General features: G+C 40.4%; 1 protein-coding gene and 1 long non-coding RNA gene across 3 annotated transcripts in view; one reads left to right on the forward strand and one right to left on the reverse strand.

Annotated features, from left to right (window-relative positions):
* The first annotated feature begins 5,410 nt into the window (after window positions 1–5,410).
* On the forward strand, window positions 5,411–22,054 carry LOC130607784 (uncharacterized). Its single transcript, XR_008974354.1, has 4 exons — window positions 5,411–6,110; window positions 9,286–9,354; window positions 10,858–10,982; window positions 21,623–22,054. It is a non-coding gene; the product is annotated as an uncharacterized LOC130607784 (long non-coding RNA).
* The window catches only part of NRK (Nik related kinase), a 107,038-nt gene continuing 92,139 nt past the window's right edge, over window positions 8,027–22,925 (reverse strand). For both annotated transcript variants that reach the window (XM_057425168.1, XM_057425167.1), the window contains exons 29-31: window positions 20,578–20,737; window positions 9,220–9,359; window positions 8,027–8,377 (exon numbers count right to left, since the gene is read on the reverse strand). In XM_057425168.1, the coding sequence (XP_057281151.1) occupies window positions 8,294–8,377; window positions 9,220–9,359; window positions 20,578–20,737 (384 nt within the window). In that variant the 3' untranslated portion in view covers window positions 8,027–8,293. The remainder of the gene's footprint in view (window positions 8,378–9,219; window positions 9,360–20,577; window positions 20,738–22,925) is intronic.

The raw sequence follows: 22,925 nt of genomic DNA on the forward strand, positions 1-22,925 counted from the left end.
ACCTTATTGCTATCTTTCCAGTATTTAAAGGGTGGCTATAAAGAAGATGAAGACTTCCTTTTTACAAGGGGTCACATGGAAAAGATAAGGGGTAAAAGGCATAAGTTACTCCTGGGGAGATTCTGACTGGACACAAGAGAAAGACTTTTCACAATGAGTAATCAGTCGTTGTAATAGTCTTCCCAGGGAAGTGGTGGGTTCCCCAACAGTGGGCACTTTTAAGATTCGTCTGGACAGGCTGCTGGGACACCTAATCTAGGTCATGCTTTGCCAAGAAAGGTTGCAGCAGATGATCCTTGAGGTCCTTTCCAACCTGTTATTCTATGTATTTTTGTCTACTGGAGGAAATGTTAGGCTATAAATTAGCAGGACAGAGTGAGGAGAGAGATCTGAAGATGAAGAGGCAGGAAGAGGAAGAAGAGAAGTAGTTTCCAGTATTTATAGTGTCACTGGGTACAGAGAGCCTTTGGAAAGCCAGAAGACCAAAGCGTAGGCAGAGCTGCTTCACACACTGGGCCAGCAGAAAGCAGTTCTCCAAGCTCACAGCTTGAGAATGATTCCGTTCTTAGTCTACTGCCTTTGCCACTATGAAGTGTTTATCTTGGGGAACCTGAAAAACCTGTTGCTTGAACCAATTAAATCAGACTGAAAAGCTGGACAAGGGGTTATAAAACCTAAGCCTTTTCTGGCCTTTAGATTACCCTAGGAATGGTGAGTGTAACAATGCATTCCTTGGTGAGGAAATTTAAAATACATCAGTCATTCTTGATGTTTATGTTGAAGCCAAGATATTGAATAAAATTTCAGTGTGGAGTCTGTTCTTCCCTGTAAACACATGGTCTGTTGTGTGTCCTGATAAAATGGCATTTACGATTTAAAAACCCAAACATGACCCAAACACCTTTTTATTGAGGTTGCACAGGATGTGATTTCACATCACATACCAGCCTTATGTGCAGATGTGGTGTAGACTTTTTTCCAGCTGTTAAATGAATCCGTAGGTGTAGTGAGGAAACCTGTGGAATATTGTCAGCTTCTCTCCACTTTTGTGCTTGTGACAGGACTTGCAGAAGAAAGGTATTTTATTTATAGCAGAGGTAATTGTTACATGTATATCTGTTGTCAAGAGCTTTTCATTGTAAGTCACTGTGGTTTCAGTCATGAAAACCATGGAGCTGTAGCTTTTGTGGTGTGATAATGGACTGATAGAATTAATTAATACTTTGTAATTTTGCTTAAATGTGTATGAGTTGCAGTTTCAGATATGGGGTAGTTCCCTCTCTTAGGAACTTGCTTCTGTTCCCTTCTTTCTCACCAGCAGAGGTCTAGCTAGCACACCCATTTCAAAACTGGAATGGCATGAATGTTTTGCTGATGCAAGACAAGACATGTTTTACTGACTGGTGATGTCTGTAAGTTTCTCTGGTTGTGGTTTCCCTGTCATACCTGACCAGGGGGTCAGATGTGCTTGTATTAGAAACTGCAAATTCAGAAACACTTGGAGAATCAGTAATGTGTGGTGAGGAGCCATCAGCAGATGGCTGTATTAGAATCACAAAACCTGAGGGCTCAGTGTGTTGTGTTGAGCCTGTTCCATCAGGGATGTAAGAAACTCATTGAAGACAACATGATTTTTTTGTATACCTACAACTAAACATGCTGAACTGTACCAGTATCGATCTTGGGTGAATCGATAATATCTCAAATTCTCAGACATAATTAGTAGCCAAGTATCTCAGGTTTTATGTACAACACCTTAAGAAAAATAGCAGTTAGCCTCTCTAGCAATGTCAGTGAGGAATGGGCTATGCTGAACAGGGGAATGTTACTACATTCTGTTAAACTTTACATTGAAGGTATCTTGGGGAAATGAAAGGCACAAGAGAATAAAGGGTGATGCTATAGATTTAAAAATTAACTATTGTGCAGGATTATAAAGCTTACTGTAAACCACAGTTCACTTTTACGTAGGTCTTTGGAGAAGCAATTTCATTCTAGAGCAATTTTGTACCATGAAACAAACTACTTTCAGACATAAAGCTAAAATTAAAATGCCATTTTGTTTGAGCTGCAATAGCAATAGATAATCAAAGCTATTTACAGTTTGATTATACTTGAATTGTGTGTGTATGTGTATCTTACTGCCTGGCTCTACTGATTGGCAAATAGTTGTAATCAGATAGCTTTTCCTATTATGAGATAAAACTCCAAATGCTTTCACTTTGAACTGGCATTGTTTTATATGCAAAAGTGTGTTTTGCGATGGTGAGATATAAACCGTTTGTCATGGTTTAAGCCCAGCTGGTAACTCAGAACCACGCAGCCACTCACTGAACCCAGGACACTATTTTATCTTTTGGTGCAACATGGATAATACAACTTCATCAGAGCAATTCTACTGTCAAGTCAGAGTAGCTTTGAAGGGTTCTTTAGGTGGGGCAGTTTCTGCCAGGGAGAAGGGAATTCAGATGTTCCTTATTAGTCCCTGCTAATTCATGCCTTCTCTTCCTGGCTTTGTTTGGCCTCCTTACAGATTCTGAAGAGAAGATTGCTTTCTGATGTTGAGTAAAATTCAGTGCCCATTTCACTGTTGCCTTTTGGCACTAATAGGCTGATTTTACACCTTAGAGAATGTAAAAGAAAGAAGTAAACTTAGAAGTATATAGGGCTGGAATGAAGAATGTGTGGAGGAGGGGACTGAGTAAAGGATGTATTATATTAGTGTGATCCTGGCTGCTACCTTAAGAAAGGCTAAATTGAGGCTTTGTCTTACCTGCTGATGTCAAAGTTGTCCTGGAGTCTGGTATGCACCTTCTCCATTATTTGCTGGTATGCTAGAAGCTGTACCAGCTGAATCAGTATATGGATGTATTCTCATGTGTCTCCATGTAGGTTCAGTTTTAGCAAATTGCAACCTTCTGTTTTAATACTATTTTAACTGAACAGCTTGGGATGGGGAGCAGGAGAGGATCATGAGCAAGGATGATCAGAGAAAGACTAACTTTATTTTGTTGTAAGTTAAATTTTACTTGGTAGTTACACAAATAAGTGCTGTAGTTGGGCCCAGCTTGCCTTTTGTCTAGTCAATATTTGCCACAGAATATTCCTGTATCTAAGGGCAGGATGAGATGACTGTTATTGATTGCTGGCACACCACTGATGAAACAGGTGTGCTGCTTACCTGCATATCAGTCAGTGCCAGTAAGTGAGAAGGTTGTCGTTACTAGCCAATGCAATGCTAAAAATGAATGACTGACATTCCTTTCATAAGGGGTTATATTGGGCCTATGTGAACAGTTATGTTCAGGTTCCTGAAACTTGTTTGTTTTAGGAGGGTTTTGTTTGCTTTGTTTGGGTTTTATTTGTTTGTTTTTGGAATGGGAGAAGTTTGTTCCTGACTTTTTGCAAACCCAAACATGGACAGGTACTGTCCCCAGCATTTTTCCTGGGAAATACAGAGCCATCTTGGCCAAAGTTAAGGGAGGGAAAAAAATGAGTAAATCTCACCTGCAGTTCTTTTCACATATAGGGGGATGGGTACAAGATTTAGCATGCTGGTTCTAGAAAGCAATACTTTTTCTGTAAGTTTTTTTCACAACATTAATGACATCTCTCAATCCACTCATGTTGCATATGCAAATCACTGTATTTTTTATTTTTTTTATTTTTATAGCAGAGTCATCTGTGCAGAACTGAACCACAGCTGAAGCAGGAATCAGAATTCTTGCTCTTCTCTACTTCTATTCCTGATATTAGAGGAGGTAAGCAAATGAAAAGGAGAGAAAATCTCCTGTCCAACAGGAGGATTGTACTGGAACTCAAGCCCTGCATATTTCCTCTTGTGCTTGGGAGTGAAACTTGCTGGTGTGGGAGAATAATCCAGGTATACTGTTATTACTGTAGCTCAAAAAAAACTTTTGGTGGCAAGAACAATAGTGAGTGGCAAAACTAAGCTATCTGTCTGCCCAGTCAAGCAACCATGACGTCTTTAAACTTATAATACAGATCCCATTCTGTACATCAAATGCGGGAAAAAGCACGCTCTGCTAGCTTAAGAGAAATACAACATTGATGAAAGATTCTCTTTATTTAAAAACAATAAAAGAAATTTTGCCTCATGCCCTAACTTGTTCTAACTCCCAACACTGACATAACTGCCAAATTTCCTAATTCTCACTCTTAAGTGTAATTTCTAACAGCTATAATGTGCTATTACACCTCACATTATGTGTAGCAGGAAGTTTTAAATGCAGTGGCAAAGACTGCATGAGCATACCTGAGAAAAAGTGAACTGGGATAACCTGGCATTCAGGCTGATACACATGCACAAAAACCAGTTCTCAGTGTCAGTGATTGCAAGCTGTCATTTCCCAGGCCCACTGCCCTCATCCCACTAGGCATTTGTGTAAAGAGAAGGGTGGAGACACAGAAATGCACTTGTGAAGCTCAGTAGCAGCATGCACAGCAGCACACTGCAGCTGTTGGCCTTAGTAGCACTCAGCCTAGTGCTAATACTCTGCTGAACTCTCACAATGGCACCTCAACACCTTTATCCACTGCAAGGAAATACTTCATTTTGTCTCTACAGGCAGATGCAGATGTTTCCGTAGGGATACTGACTGGATTTGGAAAACAGTAACTTTCTATGATTGCTAGAATAGCTTACGCAAATATAACAGAAGTCTACAAGCACAACAGTAGTTTTAATTTTCAGTATTTTTTAATTATTGTTTCAGTTGTACAATTTCAACATTAGGGAACAATACATAATGTGCAGTACATGGCTTACATTGTTCCCAGTTTTTAAAGCCATGTGTCAGGCTGCAGAATAGAGTTCACCATTCCTAAAATAAAAGCAGGCGCATCCAATATTATCTTGCTGCAGTATTAGCACAGTCTTGGTTAGCAAATACAACATTAGGAGCACCACCTGAGATTAGGATACTGCATGTACCAAAGGATTACTGACATGGATCCCTGCCCTTCTGCCCCTGTGGCAATTGTTCACATCAAAATAACATCACTACAAAAATATTGCTGAGCAGTTCACTCCTTGGTTTTAAAAGTTAGTGAAAGGGTACAGCTAGAGAAACCTCACAAAATGAAACTACAAATCTGATACATTTTGCATAGTTAAATTTATGTCAGGAAAAACTTGGTTCACTGGGTTGTTTTTTTTTTTATTTTTTTATTCTTTTTTTTGACTTACATCTTTGAACTTTTGCTTTGAGCTGAACAGTTATTCAGAGCACTCTCTCATTCAGTGTTCAGACCACTCGGTCACTTTAGACATCTTTCCATTTCTTTGGTAACTTTCTTCTTCTTAACATCTCTTAACATTTTTTATTCCTCCTACAGCAATACAGTGTCCCCAACATCCACTCCCTCTGCTTTGGCCACTCCTATTTATTTTCTTCAGCTTTTCCCTCCTCTCTAATCACTTACAGTCTCTTCTGTTACTTTTTTTCGACATGTCTGGGCTTATCTTCAACCATTCCAATTTTCTCTTGATAAAGAAAAAAATGCCACAGTTGTTTTGTTGCATCCAGTTGCTATTGCTATTTGCAATACCACTTCATCCTCTAAAAGCATTCACCTCTAAAGGCCTCATTCTTTCCATATTTATACATGGATGTAACCCCAATAATTCCAACAGTTTTACATACAAAGTGACACATGAAAATCCAACCCACTGCCTTGAATCATAGCTGGAAAGCAAAGAGAGCCAATAGGAGGAAACAGAATGAAATATTAAAATCTCAATGTAATAGTGAACATTCCTTCTCTTGAACTTGCTTTTTCTTTCCCTTCTGGTACGGACCTGAACATCATCTCAGTGTGTCAACTCTCTGTCACACTAACATTAAACAAGTTTGATCACATTTGCTGCTTTAATCTGTTGACATGGGTTGTTCTAAATTCCCATTATTATCTTCTGAAGTCTTTTTTAACTAGTGCCTAGCATGAGATAAAATCTCACACTTTAAAAGAAATGTTATAGGGCAGCCTGGATCACCGAGCATGAGCAGTTTTGCACACCTCCAGGGTACAAAATGAAAGCTGTTCTTTCTTCAGAGTCTCTTAGACATTTTATTTCAAGTCAAAAGCAAGTAAGTTGTATTTCTAATTGTCTGCAAATTATTTTTTGCTTGTAAATTGTAACTTTCATCTCTGTTTCTGTTACAGGTTTGGGTTTTTTTAGTTTTGTGTTTTTGTTTTGTTTTTTTTTTGTGAAAGTTGAACAATACAAACCCAACACTCAATAGTCCAGGGAGCCAAGCCATGTTTTGCTCATTTGCCCCAGTCCTAGCACTGACAATGGGTAGGAACATTACTACAAATAGACAGAGAACTCCTGTTTTCATACAGCTCTGCCCAAGCACAGCATACCATTCAGATTTTAAGTTTGCACACAAGCTGATTACTTGCATACATTAAGAGCCACTTTAACTACTGCACATATTTTTTAGTATGGCCTCAGGATTATTTTTCTGTAAGTGAAAATATTTAAAAGGAAAATACTTCATAAAAACCACTATACATTTTGAGATAAGCTATTGCTTGTGAAAAGTGCTAGGTTAATAACTTTGGAAAGTGCAGTCCTCCACATAGCCAAAGAACACAGACAGCAACAGCATTGTAATCTCTGATGTGCCTGCAGCAGTTGAGGTGCCAGCATAGGGAAGGGTTGGAAGGGTGATTAGGACCTAGTTTGATTCTCCACTGACATATACAAGGATGCCAGTTTTGGAGCTGATGGTTGCAATCTGAGCACCTGTCAGTCACAGCATGACTGCTAACACTAACTAAACCTGACATACTATACAGAACAGCTACCAGTTCTAGCAACTTTATTTCTCCCCTTCTTAGTCAATTTTGAATCATCCTCCTTGGGGTAGAGAACCAGATATTCCAACAGACTTTCCCTACACCTTTCAGTATCACATATTTCAAGTAAAAAATATTTATTTTCAAACACTGCAGCTAGTGATTTCACTTTTGCCTACAGCATCATCCATACTGTATCAAGTCTGGAATGAGCTCTTTTGTATTACATTAATGTTTTACATTTTCAAAATCAGCTAAATAAGGATTGCATTAAACCCTACAATTTAATCATAGTATATATGATTACATATAATATATATATATATTATATCTGTATAGTTTTATGGCCAACTTACAAGCCCCTGAGAACAGAGTTTATGCAGAATCACTGGCACCAATAACACTATGGATGCAGCTTTATTTAGATGTAATTAGCAAAAAAAGCACCTGAAATTATTTATATTTTCTATTTATAATAGATTAACTCTTTGGATATTTTCTTAACTATATTAAGAATACATTTGTTAACCTTAACATCCATAGGAAAGATTATATTTACAGACAAAAATATGAAGACTTGATGCTGAAAGAGCAAGAAAAGAAGGTGCCTGATCCTGTGCCCTTATATACATGGGTAGTGCCTTTAAATCAATTCACACGAGTATGGGTCCCGTGTCTGAATAAAAGTTACAGGTTCAGGTCGGTAATACTTTATGCATACCTGATTTTGACAAACTACTATTTAAACTATTTTTACAAATACATTCTACAGTAACTGTGTCTACGGGCTCAGGTATCCAGTCCTGAGAGAAACACGAAGTCTGTCCCCTGCATTTGTAAAATCTACTAGATGGGGGCACATGTCTAGAAGTATCTACTTTGGCAACTCTACAGTGCATTAGACAACTAGCACAGGATACGATCCCCTCAAGTGTCCCAGTCTGCATTAGGCCTTATCAGGACCAGAAGCTCTTTCGCCGATTGTAAGACCCAGACAAGGGAGTTTTAGTGAAAGAGTAAGACCTCACTTAAAATGTGAAACAAGGCAAAACCCAATTCAGTATAGATTCCAATCTGCCACCCAAATCGTGTTTTTATATTGACTATAGATGTTGCTGTCCAAAAAAGAAAAAGACTTCTGTTCAAGCTAACTTCGTTACATCACCTGTGAAAATGAAACCATGTACTTTTCAGAGTACTTATATTGACTACATTCTTCATTAAAGATTTCTCCTAACACTGCAAATACAGTCTTGGTTGGCAACATATTTTAGAAGACAGACTAAACGTGTTTGCAGTACTTTGACGTGAAAATGGAATTCTTTCCAAATAGAATATATATTTTGATAAGTTAATAATGACAAAATTTCTGTAGGTAAAAAGTGCAAATTAATGTATGTTACCTCCAAGCATTTTACACTGCTACCTACAAGAAGTTTCAAAGCATCCTTCATTTTGATGTGATTCACCAGTTGAATAGCACATTTTGACCAAGAGTCATAAAATATATTTGACTGCTGCCTCCTGACTGCACAGATGCAAAGAACACCTTGAGAGAGGAAAAAAATAAAAGGAGATATGTTACTGCCAGCTTACATTTATGGGTGCAAATATTCTCATACAGGAAATGTGAGAGAATGCCACAGCCCCAAATTAAAGGATATATATATATATATATCACAGTTCAATTTTAATCCCATGAGAAACTTTTTAAACTGAAACTGTGCTTCTGGTACAATTGGGATATATATTTTGGTATATTTCTTTTTCCTATTTGGAAAGACACATGAGAACATTAACAAATAATTAAACAGTTTGGGGGCTCCAGTTTTCTAAATTCACCAGTGGGATCAAGCAGGTTTCACAGAACATATACCAAGAACTGCTATATACAAGAAATCCTCCTTGATAATTCATACTCCAGTGCCTGCAGTGTCTCAAATATTAGAGCACTGGGGCTTTTTTAACATGATGGCTGCTCTGTATTACCTGTAATATCAGTTGCCCAGGAGAGGCAGTCCTGTAGTTGGGCATTATCAGGGCTGGCTCAGGGCCTTCCCCACTGCCCCTGATGTGCTGGAGTCTGGCCAGTTGGTCATGTCTGTAGCTGTTACCACCTCTGATACCAGTTAAGGCTGGGTGGAACAGGAGTTATAACAGAGCTAGATGGTGTGAAAATGTAGAATTATCCATAGAGAGTGATTTCTTTTTGTTGGGAGGGATTTGGGGGTGGGGGGTGTCAGTGATTACATTTGCTTTGAATGGAGAAGTTGCACCAAGGTAGGAAATAACCAATGTAATAAGAAAGTAAAAAAAATTAAATGGCCTTAGCGTCATAGTTGACTATTACTCCTTTTTTGCTAAAGCACCACGCTGTAGTTATCTCTGTACCTTGTCATTTCTTTCACATAAAAACTTCAGCTTCTGTGCTTTCTTGTGCATAAATACTCCTTCCAGATTTCCGGTTTCCACAGAGCGTAGTTCAATCGCCTTCTCTCCCCAGCCCATGACCTGGTTAGATTGAAGGTAAGCTAAAACAAACAACAAAAAGAGTAAAAAGTACTGATACTGTTTAACAACTGACACACTGATTCTTGCCTCATTTATGCTAACATGGATCTGAAGCATTTCTCTTCAATCACAGTATGCTCTGAGTTACTTAAGTTTACACAAAAAGTCTTGGGAACAGTAAGTAAATTTCAGTTTGTGATCTCAGACTTATTTTGGACTCTAGACATAACTCTTAAGTATGCTACTATTGTATAGTTTATGATCAGGAAAGTTGGGCAGAAACCTCTGAAGAGCATCTTGTTTAAGACCCACCCAGAAAGCAGGGCCAAATAAGACAAGGTTACTCAGGACCTTGCCCAGACATGTTCTGGCATGTTTCATAGCTGCTGCAATCCATCACTACTTTCAAGGTTAAAAAATTTTGCCTAACACATAATTTGCATTGTTTTGGTGCAACTTGTGCCCATTTTTATCTCTCATCGTTTCCAGTACATGTTCAAGAAAAGTCTTGACTCAGAATTTTCTATAACCTCTCATTAGGAAGTTTGGTTTGTATTTCCTGTGGAGTTCAGTTTAGTCTGAAACCTAAATTCTTCTGAATCTGAGACTATGGCACGATTAATTTGGTGTCCCTAGCTACTGTCTTCCCATCACTAGTTACGAGCAACATCTTGAAAACCAAGATACTCCAGCACCATGGAAGCTTACTATGTAACTTTTAAATCTGGAAATTAGATGAAAAATTGAAATAGCAATGAAGGAGTTAACACCACAGATTCCAAACTGGCCACAGTTTCAATGAAAGCCCTCGAATTAGTGCTGGGCTTCTAGGGTAAAAACACATTAGTTATGCCCTATTGATAGTCAATGCTCAGAAATGGTTCTTGCTCAGCTGTGAACTGTCACTTACTAGTCTGAGAATTCTGGCACACTGAAATGATGTAGAGGGAGTGTGTGCATTTAACTGGTTTTTAGCTTCAATGGACAGTGCTTGCCTGCCCCACATTATTAGTGTGAGCAATGTCTGTTCCTCAAAACCTTCCATTTAGGTTTTTGTCTAAAAATTAAACTTTGAGTACACACTGATAGAGGAAGCAACAATGCTTAGAAGCCTACTTTAGAACAACAGCAGAAAATGAAGTCAATATGCCTGAGTGATTGTGTATCCTTCTTCTAGACGTTGTTGATTTAGTATTAAATTGGAACCCTTGCTTTGTAATTCCTGTCATAACAAGTGTATGAGAATTGTACCTTCTTGGTAATGTATGATTTGGCTACAATATTATATTTTATGTCCCTCAAAGTCTATAAATTGCCCCTAAATCTGTTTAGTATACTTTCATTTCAGTTATTAATGCCACTAGAGCTTATAGCAACAGTTTTTTTCCAGTATCTCAGTTATGTGGAAAGAGGAAGAAACCATCCTGTTTGAAAAGCAGAACAGTGAGCAACAGGGTAGAGTGGGAGACGAGAAGGGGAGGGAATATTTTATAAACATCTCTTTTCTTTATGCTTCAGTTCCTAGTCTGTGTAACAGGACAGTGCTGCTCTAGGCTGTAAAGAAGACTGTCATGAACATTCCTGAACACAGCAACATGATGAGCAGTAGGGCAGCAACCACACTGCAGTTAGTATCTATGAAGGTAGGCCCAGACCACACAAAGTGAAAAAGAGTAAGGAACTCTATCTGGGGACAGGTGTGCAGTCCACAGAGAGTTTGTGGGTCAGGGTTAAAGGGAATATAGCTATGGGAGACATTACTGTGGGGATCTGTTACAGACCGCCTGATCAAGGAGAACCTGCGGATGAAGCACTCCATAGATAGGAAAAGCCTCACGCTCTCAGGCCCTTGTTCTCATGGGTGACTTCAACCACCCTGACATCTGTTGGAAGGACGGTACGGCCCGGCACAAGCAATCCAGGAGGTTCCTCGATTGTGTAGAGGACAACTTCCTTCTGCAAGTAACAGAGGAGCCGACAAGGAGAGGTGCCATGCTTGACCTCATGCTCGTTGGAAATGTGACTCTCCAGGGCAGCCTTGGATGCAGTGATCATGAGATGCTCGAATTTGAGATCCTCAGGACAGTGAGAAGAGCGTGCAGCAAGCTCACTGCCCTGGACTTCAAGGGAGCAGACTCTGGCCTCTTCAGGAACCTGCTTCGGAAGGTTCCATGGGATACAGCCCTAGAGGGCAGAGGAGCCCAAGACTATTGGTTGATGTTCAAGGGTCACCTGCTGCAAGCAGGGGTTGTTGCATCCCAACCAGAAGGAAGTGCATCAGGAGGGCCAGGAGACCTCCTTGGTTGGATAAGGAGCTCCTGAGGAAAATTCAGTTGAAAAAAGAGGCTTATAATAAGTGGAAGCAAGGACAGGTGGCATGGGAAGAGTCCGAGAAGCTAGGGACCAGGTTAGGAAAGCTAAGGCTCAGTCAGAATTAAACTTAGCTAGAGGTATTAAAGATAACAGGAAGGGATTCTACAGGTACATAGCAAATAAAAAACAGACTAGAGAGAACGTAGGCCCTCTCTGGAAGCTCTCGGGAGAACTGGCTACACAGGATTTGGAGAAAGCTGAGGTTCTGAATGACTTCTTTGCCTCGGTCTTCACTGCAAATGCTCTGACCACACCACCCAAGTCTTGGAATGCAGATGCAGGGACTGTGAGAATGAAGACCTTGGGCCCACTGTAGGAGAGGATCTGGTTCAAGACCATCTTAAGAACCTGAACGTGCACAAGTCCATGGGTCCTGATGAAATCCATCCGCGGGTCCTGAAGGAGCTGGCAAATGAAGTTGCGAAGCCGCTGGCCATCATATTTGAGAAATCATGGCAGTCAGGTGAAGTTCCCAACGACTGGAAAAAGGGAAATATAACCCCCATTTTCAAGAAGGGGAAAATGGATGAGCCAGGGAATTACAGACCAGTCAGTCTCACCTCTGTGCCTGGCAAAATCTTGGAGCAGATTCTCCTGGAAGGCATGCTAAGGCACATGAAAAACAACAAGGTGCTTGGTGACAGCCAGCATGGCTTCACTGAGGGGAAATCCTGCCTGACCAATTTGGTGGCCTTCTATGATGGGGGCTATGGAACTGATGGACAGGGGTAGAGCAGTTGATGTCATCTACCTGGACTTGTGCAAAGTATTCGACACTGTCCCACACGACATCCTTGTCTCTAAATTGGAGAGACATCAATTTCATAGGTGGACCACTCAGTGGATAAAGAACTGGCTGGATGGCTGCACACAAAGAGTTGTGGTCAATGGCTCAATGTCCGGCTGGAGACCAGTAACGAGTGGTGTCCCTCAGGGATCGGTGTTGGGACCACTCTTGTTCAACATCTTTGTTGCTACATGGACAGTGGGACTGAGTGCGCCCTCAGCAAGTTTGATGATGACACCAAACTCTGTGGTTTAGTTGATACTCTGGAGGGAAGGAATGCCATCCAGAGGGACCTTGACACACTTGTGAGGTGGGCTGATGCCAACCTCATGAAGTTCAACCATGACAAGTGCAAGGTCCTACACCTGGGTGGGAGCAATCCCAGGCACAGCTGCAGGTTGGGCAGAGAAGAGATTCAGAGCAGTCCTGCAGAGAAGGAGCTGGGGGTGTTGGTTGATGAGAAACTGAACATGAACCAGCTTCAGTGTGCGCTTGCAGCCCAGAAAGCCAACCATATCCTGGGCTGCATTAAAAGGAGTGTGACCAGCAGGTTGAAGGAGGTGATCTTGCCCCTCTACTCTGCTCTCATGAGACCTCCCCTGGAGTATTGTGTGCAGTTCTGGTGTCCTCAACATAGAAAGGACATGGAGCTGTTGGAGCAAGTCCAGAGAAGGGCCACGAGGATGATCAGGGGACTGGAGCACCTCCTGTATGAAGACAGGCTGAGAAAGTTGGGACTTTTCAGCCTGGAGAAGGCAAGGCTGCGTGAAGACCTCATAGCAGCCTTTCAGTATCTGAAGGGGGCCTATAGGGATGCTGGGGAGGGACTCTTCATTAGGAACTGTAGTGACAGGACAAGGGGTAATGGGTTAAAATTTAAACAAGGGAAGTTTAGGTTTTAGGTTGGATATAAGAAGGAAATTCTTTCCTGTTAGGGTGGTGAGGCACTGGAATGGGTTGCCCAGGGAGGTTGTGAATGCTCCATCCCTGGCAGTGTTCAAGGCCAGGTTGGACAAGGCCTTGGGTGATACGATTTAGCATAAGGTGTCCCTGCCCATGGCAGGGGGGTTGGAACTAGATGATCTTAAGGTCCTTTCCAACCCTAACGATTCTATGATTAAAATGATACAGTTCTCAGACACTTGCTGGTTTGTGTTATAACTGACACCACATTAACCTTTTCAAACTTTGCTTTTGAACACACCAGAGGCAGGCACACTATGGTTCTGGGGGCTGGGACAGTGAGGCAGGTGCGTATATATAAACAGCATGAAAGCATTCTATGGCTACACTGTGGAGTATCTAGATCACGGAATCACAGAATCCTAAGGGTTGGAAGGGACCTCAAAAGATCATCTAGTCCAACCCTCCTGCAAGAGCAGGGTAACCTAGAGTACATCACACAGGAACTTGTCCAGGCGGGCCTTGAATATCTCCAGCGTAGGAGACTCCACAACCCCCCTGGGCAACCTGTTCCAGTGATCTGTCACTCTCACAGTAAAGAAATTTTTCCTGATGTTCACATGGAACCTCCTATGCTCCAGTTTACACCCACTGCCCCTTGTCCTATCACTGGACATCACTGAAAAAAACCTAGCTCCATCATCCTGACACTCACCCTTTACATATTTGTAGACATTGATGAGGTCACCCCTCAGTCTCCTCCAAGCTAAAGAGTCCCAGCTCCCTCAGCCTCTCCTCATAAGAGAGATGTTCCATTCCCTTAATCATCTTTGTAGCTTTGCACTGGACTTTCAAGATCATATAGGTCCAGCAACAAAAACCTAATGCACTTATAAGTCTCCTTATTTTTTCCACTATGTGAAATCTGCACTCGTCGATGTGCTATGTCTGTATCAGCTGTTTTCATGCCTTTGGCAGATTTCAACTTGATAGCATCCTTGCAGCTCTCGGAAACAGCTTAATTAGGCTCTGTTGCAACCTCTAGGTCACCCAGGATAGAAAGCCTGGATCCATAACTCCAGTTCTCCCAGCCGTATTACAACAGGAACATAATAAAATGGATACACCAAGTTTGGCCACTGATGTTCTGCTGGCCAGCCAATATACTGAGAACTTGTCAAATGACAGTGGCAAATTTCAGGTGAAATACAAGTAACATAAAAACTCATTCCTGTAGCAGAATCAAAAGGTTCTTTCTCAAATTACATCCGTGGAATAACTTGCCAATAAAAGGCCCCATTACACCATTTGTAGGGTTGTCAGTTATGAGAATATATCTATACATGGAAATTAATTTGGAGGACAACAGGCTGTGAATTCAGAGGTCAGTACTGAGTTGGTAATTTTCCCATGTGGGAGCACTTACAAGTGTTTCACATGAAATGAAAGCAGATTAGATACTCAGAATAAAGTTATCTTATTCTGGAACAAAAGTTCCTATTCTATGAGCAATTTAAGTATGTATTTTGAGTCCATTTTCCACCTCAACAAGCTTTAGTTAAAAACATCCTGTGCTTCCAGCTGGCAACATATAAGGGTGTTTATATTACATGCAATAAAAGATTGTACTGGTTTCCAGCAACCCTAGACTTTAGACAGCTACTCTGGTCCTTTGGACAGTAGCTCAGCAGGGAAGGCATATACTGACTCAGACGGATTTGCCAATACTGCTTAATATAGTGGAACAGTGTTACTCAGAGTTACTTGAAGCTCCCCTGCTTCACCCGGATTACTCCATATCTTAAAAGACCTACACTCGTGCATGAGCTGTAGTTCTTGTTACACCAGCATTACTCCTTGAACATCAAAGAACATATGCCATAAAGTCAGTATGGCAAAGTGAGCTCAAAATTGGTTTCTTAACATTGTGAAAGCATTAGTAACACTCCCAACTTGGAGTGAGACTTGGCATTTCCTGTTTATGCAGTGTATTAACGTTGAGTAGAGCCTACATACAAGGAAGTTACTGCTTCAAGGGGAAATGGTTGAGGAAGATAGGAAAGGTGAAAAAAATTACTGAGCCATATTGGATCCATTAACTTCTGTGAAGTGTCACTGACATGACCTAATGATCTTGGTCTTGCAACAGCAGCCTGAATAAGGGAAGTGCACTTGGTACCACAGAACATGGGTACTACTACAGTATCACTTCCCTTCTTTACCTTTCTTTTCTTTTTTTAACTGTTTCCCTTCAAAAGTCCCTCTTCTGATCTCATGCTAAATTCAGCTCACTGCCCTAAGTAGTTATTCCCTATTGACTGATCTCTGCATGAGAGCAGAATCAGGCCAGCTTTTAGCAAAATATCATAAAATTGGGGATTTCCTGATTAGTTTTACAGAAATAGGGCAGGAAAGGATCGTAATACACCTTCTCTGCCATCTGTGCCATATCAGGATCACTTCTCGCAGTTCTTTCTCTAACCTGACCTTAAAGACCTTTAGTGGAGTCTTGAGTGACATGGTGTGGTGCGGGGTGTCCCTGCCCATGATGGGGGTTGGAACTGGATGATCTTGAGGTCCTTTCCGACCATAACTATTCTATGATTCTATGATGGAGACTCCAAAAATCCCCCAGGCAATTGACTGCAGATAAACCAAGAAGTTCAGAATGAAAAAACAACATGAATTGAAAGATCCTGACGCACTTACACATGTCCAAGTTGCTCTTTGATACCACACTCCATTTCACAGGGTAAGAGTGCATGCTGCTTTACTGAATTCTTTTTTGGAGAGTCAGAATGCACACAGGTGAAATTCAATGCAAAAAAAGCTACTAGATTATGCTTTTGTGTACATGTTTGAGAAAATTGCTTTGGGCAGGTATGCAAGTGGGCATGAACATCCAAAGGAGAGTATCCAGTGGTGACTTTGCTGACAGTAAAACATACATCTTAAGAGCACACACTTGTACAGAACCCCTCCTTTAGCTCTTCAGTCAAAACCAGATGTTCTATGAAATCATGACTTTTATTGGTTCCCTGCTTTATGGAAGGGAGACATAAATGTTGAGGACTAGAAATGGAAATATCTCACGGAGATACCAGCCATGTCCTGGGATACAGCAAAGCTTGTTCCCACCGAAACCCAGCCTTGAGGTCTCCAGTGATGCTGCTGATCACTTACTAGGGATTGATTAACTACTTGTGTATACCTGTGACTGCTGCCCATGCTTTAAAACTTACTGTCTCCAAAGTTAAGCAATTTGGATTAGGAAAACCGAGGAAAGAGTCGGTAACTTCCCTTGTGCAATTCTGTTGTTCTCTGTTATTACTTATGTTATCTGGATGGAGGTGGCTGGGTTTTTTTCTTCCAGTCACAGCTGTGGAGAACTTTTACTAAATGAGAGAGGCTAGAGAGTCAAAGTCAAGAAGGAAAAAACCTAAATCTGAATAAAGTCACAAATGGACAAATTAAGAAATTGGCCAGGGAAGCCAGATGTTCCCCTGCTGTATGTTTTGGTTAAATTGCACTGGACAAAGGGCAGGTACAGACAGCTCTCTAACTACCCCAAGCAAGTAGGAGTAAATTTATGTCTCAACCTTGTTTGTTGTTTTTTTTTTCCCTAAGCATGTATGTTTCTGTGCATCTCTGTTCAAAGCTTCTCTGATCCCAGGTTTTGCTCACTCCTTTGCAATTATTCCAGTAGAACCAATAACCCAACCCAGAAACGAATCTGCTTCAAGAGCTGGCGATAGAGCACTGAGGCAGTAATTCAACCACCTTTTGGTAATGCTGCCTGTTTTTCTACATAACATCCTTTTTGCTTCTAATGCATACATGACAAAGGAAATAACGTCTTTGATCCTTACTGTTTCCCCGCTCTTGGAATATCCACTTTTGTGCCAACCCTCTAAGACTACACAGTGTAAATAATTCATTATTCACAGAAAAGGCCAAACGTGCTCTCAAATCTTATTTACTTAATACTTCTTTTTTAATCTTGTTTTATAGAAAGAAACTGCTACAGCAATATTTGTATTTAGCCCTACATATGTGAAATATCTTTCAGATTAGAGTACTCTGACAATTGTAATTTCCCACAGGATCTTAGTTTCCTCTCTCCAATTTCTTATTAACAGATCAGTTACAGAGGTCCCAACTTAAAAACTGTGAGAGTGAGCTATATTTAGATTCCCTGCCTTAAACCCATCGATTATAATACAAACTATTTTTATTATTCTCACCAACTACAGAAGTTTTTATCAAAATAATTGTTTAAAGAAATCAAGAAACAAGCAAAGGACGACTTCAGCGCACCCTGGGGTCAACACAAGATCTTTCTATCTCGACACAGAGGGAAAATTTTGAGGTAAGGTCACACAGACTTTAGAAGGTCTGAAATGGGCCTGGAAATTCCAGGAAAACCAGATCTCTTACGAAACTTTCAAGTTCCCCCTAAGTAACACAATTATTCAGTCTTCTCTCAGAATAGTTAATGCTTTTGTCTGGAGCCAAGAATTTCAAAGGATCAAGAAAATTAATAGGAGGTAGTGGGAAGCAATAATAAAAGAGTTAACAGAGATCTTTGTTTAAAGTTTGAATTGTGTGTTGAGTTACAGGTTGGGTTAATTTGTTTTTAATGGAAGTATAATTCCAATCAGAAGTCAAACTGATCTTGTACCACAAAGACTGATAATTTCTGTTCCAACGAAATCAATTTCTGAGATACCAGAAGTGCTGCAGCAGGAACGCAAGGGTTCTCAAACTAACGTACTGGAAAATGTTCAAATGACAACTGGGAGGGGCTATTTGGAGACTGCCTTGCTCCAGCTGTGAAATCTACAGAAGTATAAGGAATGAGGGAGACAGATGGGTGAAGAGAGACACCAGATAAAACCTACAATCTTGCTTTCTGAGCACTGGGAGAAGTAGTGCAAAGTTCTGTGTAGCCAGCTGTAACACTACCATCCAAAACATGCCATCTAACTGACCTTCTGCTTCCTCAGCAGGCATTTCATTATACGTGTTCTCTCCTTTGATGGGCACTACCTTCCCATCTGGTGGTGCCCAGTACAGAGAAAATCTAAACTGTTCACATAGACAAGACTCCTAACTCTTATATGGTAAAATTCACCAGACAGGGGTGCCACCCTCAGAAGCATCTTCTCCATCCTCTTCCTTTTTAACTGCCTTAAAATACTGTAACAAAAAGCTTAGGCAACTGCTATGATTCATACTGACAGTTTTCCATGCAAATGATTATCATAGTGGTGTGCTGAAGAACAGGAGAAATAGCTGCATGAGCATGTAAAAAGACAAATGTCCAAATGTCATTCTTTCTATTAAGATGCAATCAACCTTGGGAAATTTGGAATATCATGCCTTGCACTAGATTTATATTGAAGGATGTTTTAAATTAATTAACTGGCACAAAAGATCAGCTGGTCCAAAGTGGTGAAGCTTTATTCACTTCAATGCCAGCTGGTTATGTGCAAGGAAATTTGTACTGAAGTTAAGGTAGTGTGATTTCCACACTACAAGAATGCTTTACAAACCTATTATCTTTGTGGGTTTAATGATTCAATACTTTCAGCAATATTAGGAAGGACTTAAACTCTCTCTGGTCACTTCTGAGCCATTCCTGCAAACTCTTCTCTAGATTAAGTGAAAAAGCTTTGAGATCAATCAGTGCCCACTGACAAAACCAGAAAATTTCCACAGTCAGATCTATGCAACCCTTCTTGCAATAACAACATCCTTTCTAAAGCAGGGTGTAAGAAAGCCCACACTAACTCCTAACAGTGACTCTTTGGGACATAGCATATAGTGAGAATAATAGCATATAGTAAGCTTGCTACTTTTAGTAGCAAGGAAGCATGTCCCATAACGACATGCTTCTTGAAAGCTTCCATCTCCTTCAAATAGCATTTGTCAGGGCAGCTTCCATTTATCAGAACTCTTCCTACCCTGGCTAATTGCCTTTTGATTACTGATTGTTTCTCATGGTGTTTCTAACATTAATTCAGAGGGGATGTAACATTTCAACATATCAAAGACCACTAGATACTCCTATGAAAAATGGAGAATTGATTTAATTATGCCCTATAGCTCTGAATATGGACTGAAAATTGGAGATGGGATGATTCAGTGAACACTGCATAATTAGCTTTAACCTTATACCTGTTTTTTGGCATAGTAGCAGTTTTGTTGCTGAATTTTATTGAAACAGTGCAGAAAAGTTGTTGCGATTTGTGTTCTAGAGGTGGGCTTCTTGCCCTCAGTACTGTTGAAAACCCTCTACAAATGTCAAACCTGGCATTTACTCAGGGGTGTTACTCTCCTGATTTTAATGGACTTTTCTTTTAAGCAGCCAGAAGCCAGAGGAGAAAGGTGAACGTCCTCTATTTTTCAGTTTCTGCCAGGCTAATAATATGCTTTTGTACAACCTAAGTGTCTTGGGCTTTCTTTGTTTGTCGGGATGTTTGTTTTAAGATGCAGAAGAACAGAAGCAAGCCAGAAAAGAAATTAAAACCAACAAATAATAAAAACAAAACTCTGCTTTTGTTGTTCTTTGTTTTCCCCACACTGTTAACTTGAAGCCCTCTGGGGGAGGTGAAACAAACAGCTGTCTTGGCTGCAATACAGTCAGAATCTCCTCCTACAAAGCCAACTGCAAGCATGGAGAGATTGAGAATCTATTAGAAATACCTGGGCTGGCAGTTGTGTTAAAGTGATAAAATTAAGGGGCAATTTGGCAGCAGTTATAGACCTTTTCACTAACTGACATCTCTACAGTTGTGAATTTTTATATAAAATGCTACGGGCAATGAACAATCAAAGTATGACTTGAGAGCATCTTTTCCCCCTCTGTAATGAACATAATTATCTCTGTGAAAACTGGTGGTAAGCTGCATCCTCAGTAAAGTTTGGCTATATAGTTAAGGTATGAGGCAATAAGCAGGGTGACAGGAATACAGACTGATCCAGATATGAAGACTATTGCAATCATTGGCTATCTTTACACAAATGTATATAGATCTGTTTACATATTTAGTTTGCTTAGAAGCTGCTTTATGTGCCACACACACACTTTCATATGGATACAGACCTCACAAAGAAGTCAGGCTTCATGCAGCAGAATCTTATGTTTAATAAAGTGCTATTTTTATACATACCTACTGATGCTGGCATTTCTCCCCACTGTAAAACGGTCTCCTTTGTGAAATGCCCGTATATATCAATGTAAATGCCTTCATCTTCATAGGTGAGTAAAAGCTCCATTCCGCTCGTATTTGGGAGGATGATAATGGCATGTGGGCGAATAGTCCCCTGGATCTGGAATCATATTTTACTATGATTTGTATCAGAAAATGGACTACAATTTTAGTGACTACATCAATCTGACTACCTCGGCAGAGCAATATGAAGAGCTAGCTCATGGCTCATGGAAAGTGAAAGAAATGCCTGTGTTCAGAAAGGCTGTACAGTTTGCTAGCTAGCCCCTGAAACAGGCTTTCTCCCCACCTCCCCCTTTGAACATGACAGTAGGCTTGCAAACAGATCAACCTTCAGTATTTCACTTTATATGTACCAGTATGAACTGGTTCAAGAAGCCATGGAGCCACTGAGACACAATAATATTTACTTTACTCATTTAGAAGACATTTTGGTTATATAAATAGAAAAAAGGTGAAGTAAATTTGAATTCACAATTATTTCAGAAGATGGAGGAAGGACAAAAGCTTCCACATTGCAGGAAACTGGTGCTTTCACTTTCCATGATAATTCCTTATCCCCACTCACAAGCTAAAACTGTAAATGTCACAATATTTACAGTGAGTTGAAAAGTTACCTGGACCTTTCAAATACAAGCCACTCTCTGTCCTTCCCTTCCCATATACTTCACTAAGAACAGTTCCCCATTTAAATGCTGTTCAGCATATGTTTTCTGCATGCCACAAGAACAGTGCATTTCACTCACACAGATTATTTTAACAGCTGTTCAATGCACTAGAATCTCTCCAGAAGCCAACATGTCCCAGATGAAAAAACCCAGACAGTTCCAAGCATACAACCATGAAGGTGGGATTTTACGAAGCATTTTTGAAAGAAAAAGAGGGGAGCCTTAAAAAACATTAACAAAGCATTTCCTTGTTTAAAGCACTACTCAAACAGGATGTTAGATAGTAAATGAAACCACTACAATTCTTAGTTTTATAGGAAGCGTATGACTGGAGTTTTATATCATTCTCACAAGCCAGCAACACACAGATCTTCTCTTCAAGCACATACATTAACACACACTGTGAGGGCACAATGAACAGGAAAAGAAGCACTGAAGCTGTACTTGCCAAACTGAATACACTCAGGCCAACCACTTGACTCCGTGCCTCCGCAACAACTATCCGTAACACTAGAACGGGGATCCAGAGTCGCAGAGCAATTTTAATGCGTTGCCTTGGTACTTGCATGAGCGATCGGAGCAGGTAAGAGATGAAGAAAGAGGTGGGGAACCAGGAAAAGAGGCTACCAGGAAGAGTATCTCAAGTCAGCCTGTTAAAGTCTGGTCTGTTGCCACCACAAAGCTCCTTGAGAGAATTATCCAATTCTAGCAGATGCTCTTTAAAGTAATAAAATACCAAAAATGACAGAGCCACTGTAGCAGCAGATTTATTTCAGGTCTAAGACTCTAAAGGGAAAAAAATATTTTTAGCACATCCCAACTTTTGGTTGAAGAGCACCCACAAATGGAGTCAGCCTTAAATGTGCCCCACATCTTCAGGACAGTCACCTGGGAAATCTCTCTGATCAGGTTATAATTATATTTGCAGCCTGTTGAAAAACTAAAGCTTCTCAGAAGGTTCACTTTTTTTTTTTCCCTTTATCTTGGGCAATTATGCTAATGATCTTTTTGACAAGTCATTATTCACCTTGCTTAGCAACCAGCTTCCAAGCATGTATGCAGGCACCACGCTTAGATTTATAAACCGATACGAATTTGTCATAGTTGCACAGCTAACAAAGTGACTAATTATCAGATTAAATAAACTGTCCTACAGAACAAATATTAAGTCCTTTCAAAACCCCCACAGAAACAAACAGCACAGGCTTTGAGCAGGTGATTCAATGCTTTGTCCTTGCAAACTAGCAAGTCACCTGTTAATCAAGAGAATTTTATAAATTTATAAACAGACTTACACAAAATTTGTATGAATTTATAAATAAACAACCATCCTCAAACACCGTGTCCATCAGAAACACAGGGTCTGACACGATCTGAAGGCTGCCACCTGTCAGGGCAGCAGAATGATCAAGTGCCTTACATGGGAGGCGTGGGCTCTCATTTGGTTTGAAAACGTGGGGTTGAGAATAGAGAAAAAGCAGTTAAAAAAATAGAAAGGATTCAAGGCACAGGCTGCAACAATGGATCTGGGGTGAGATTTCTTCAGACCTCCTGAGCATGACTTCGGGCACATTGCCTTGGGATGCACGGACCATGGCACCAGGATGCACCAACCCTCTG

The sequence above is a fragment of the Pezoporus wallicus genome, unplaced genomic scaffold, assembly GCF_028554395.1.
Source record: "Pezoporus wallicus isolate ANWC-B61680 ecotype Strahan unplaced genomic scaffold, APGP_CSIRO_Pwel_v1 scaffold_6445, whole genome shotgun sequence".
Lineage (NCBI taxonomy): Eukaryota > Metazoa > Chordata > Aves > Psittaciformes > Psittacidae > Pezoporus > Pezoporus wallicus.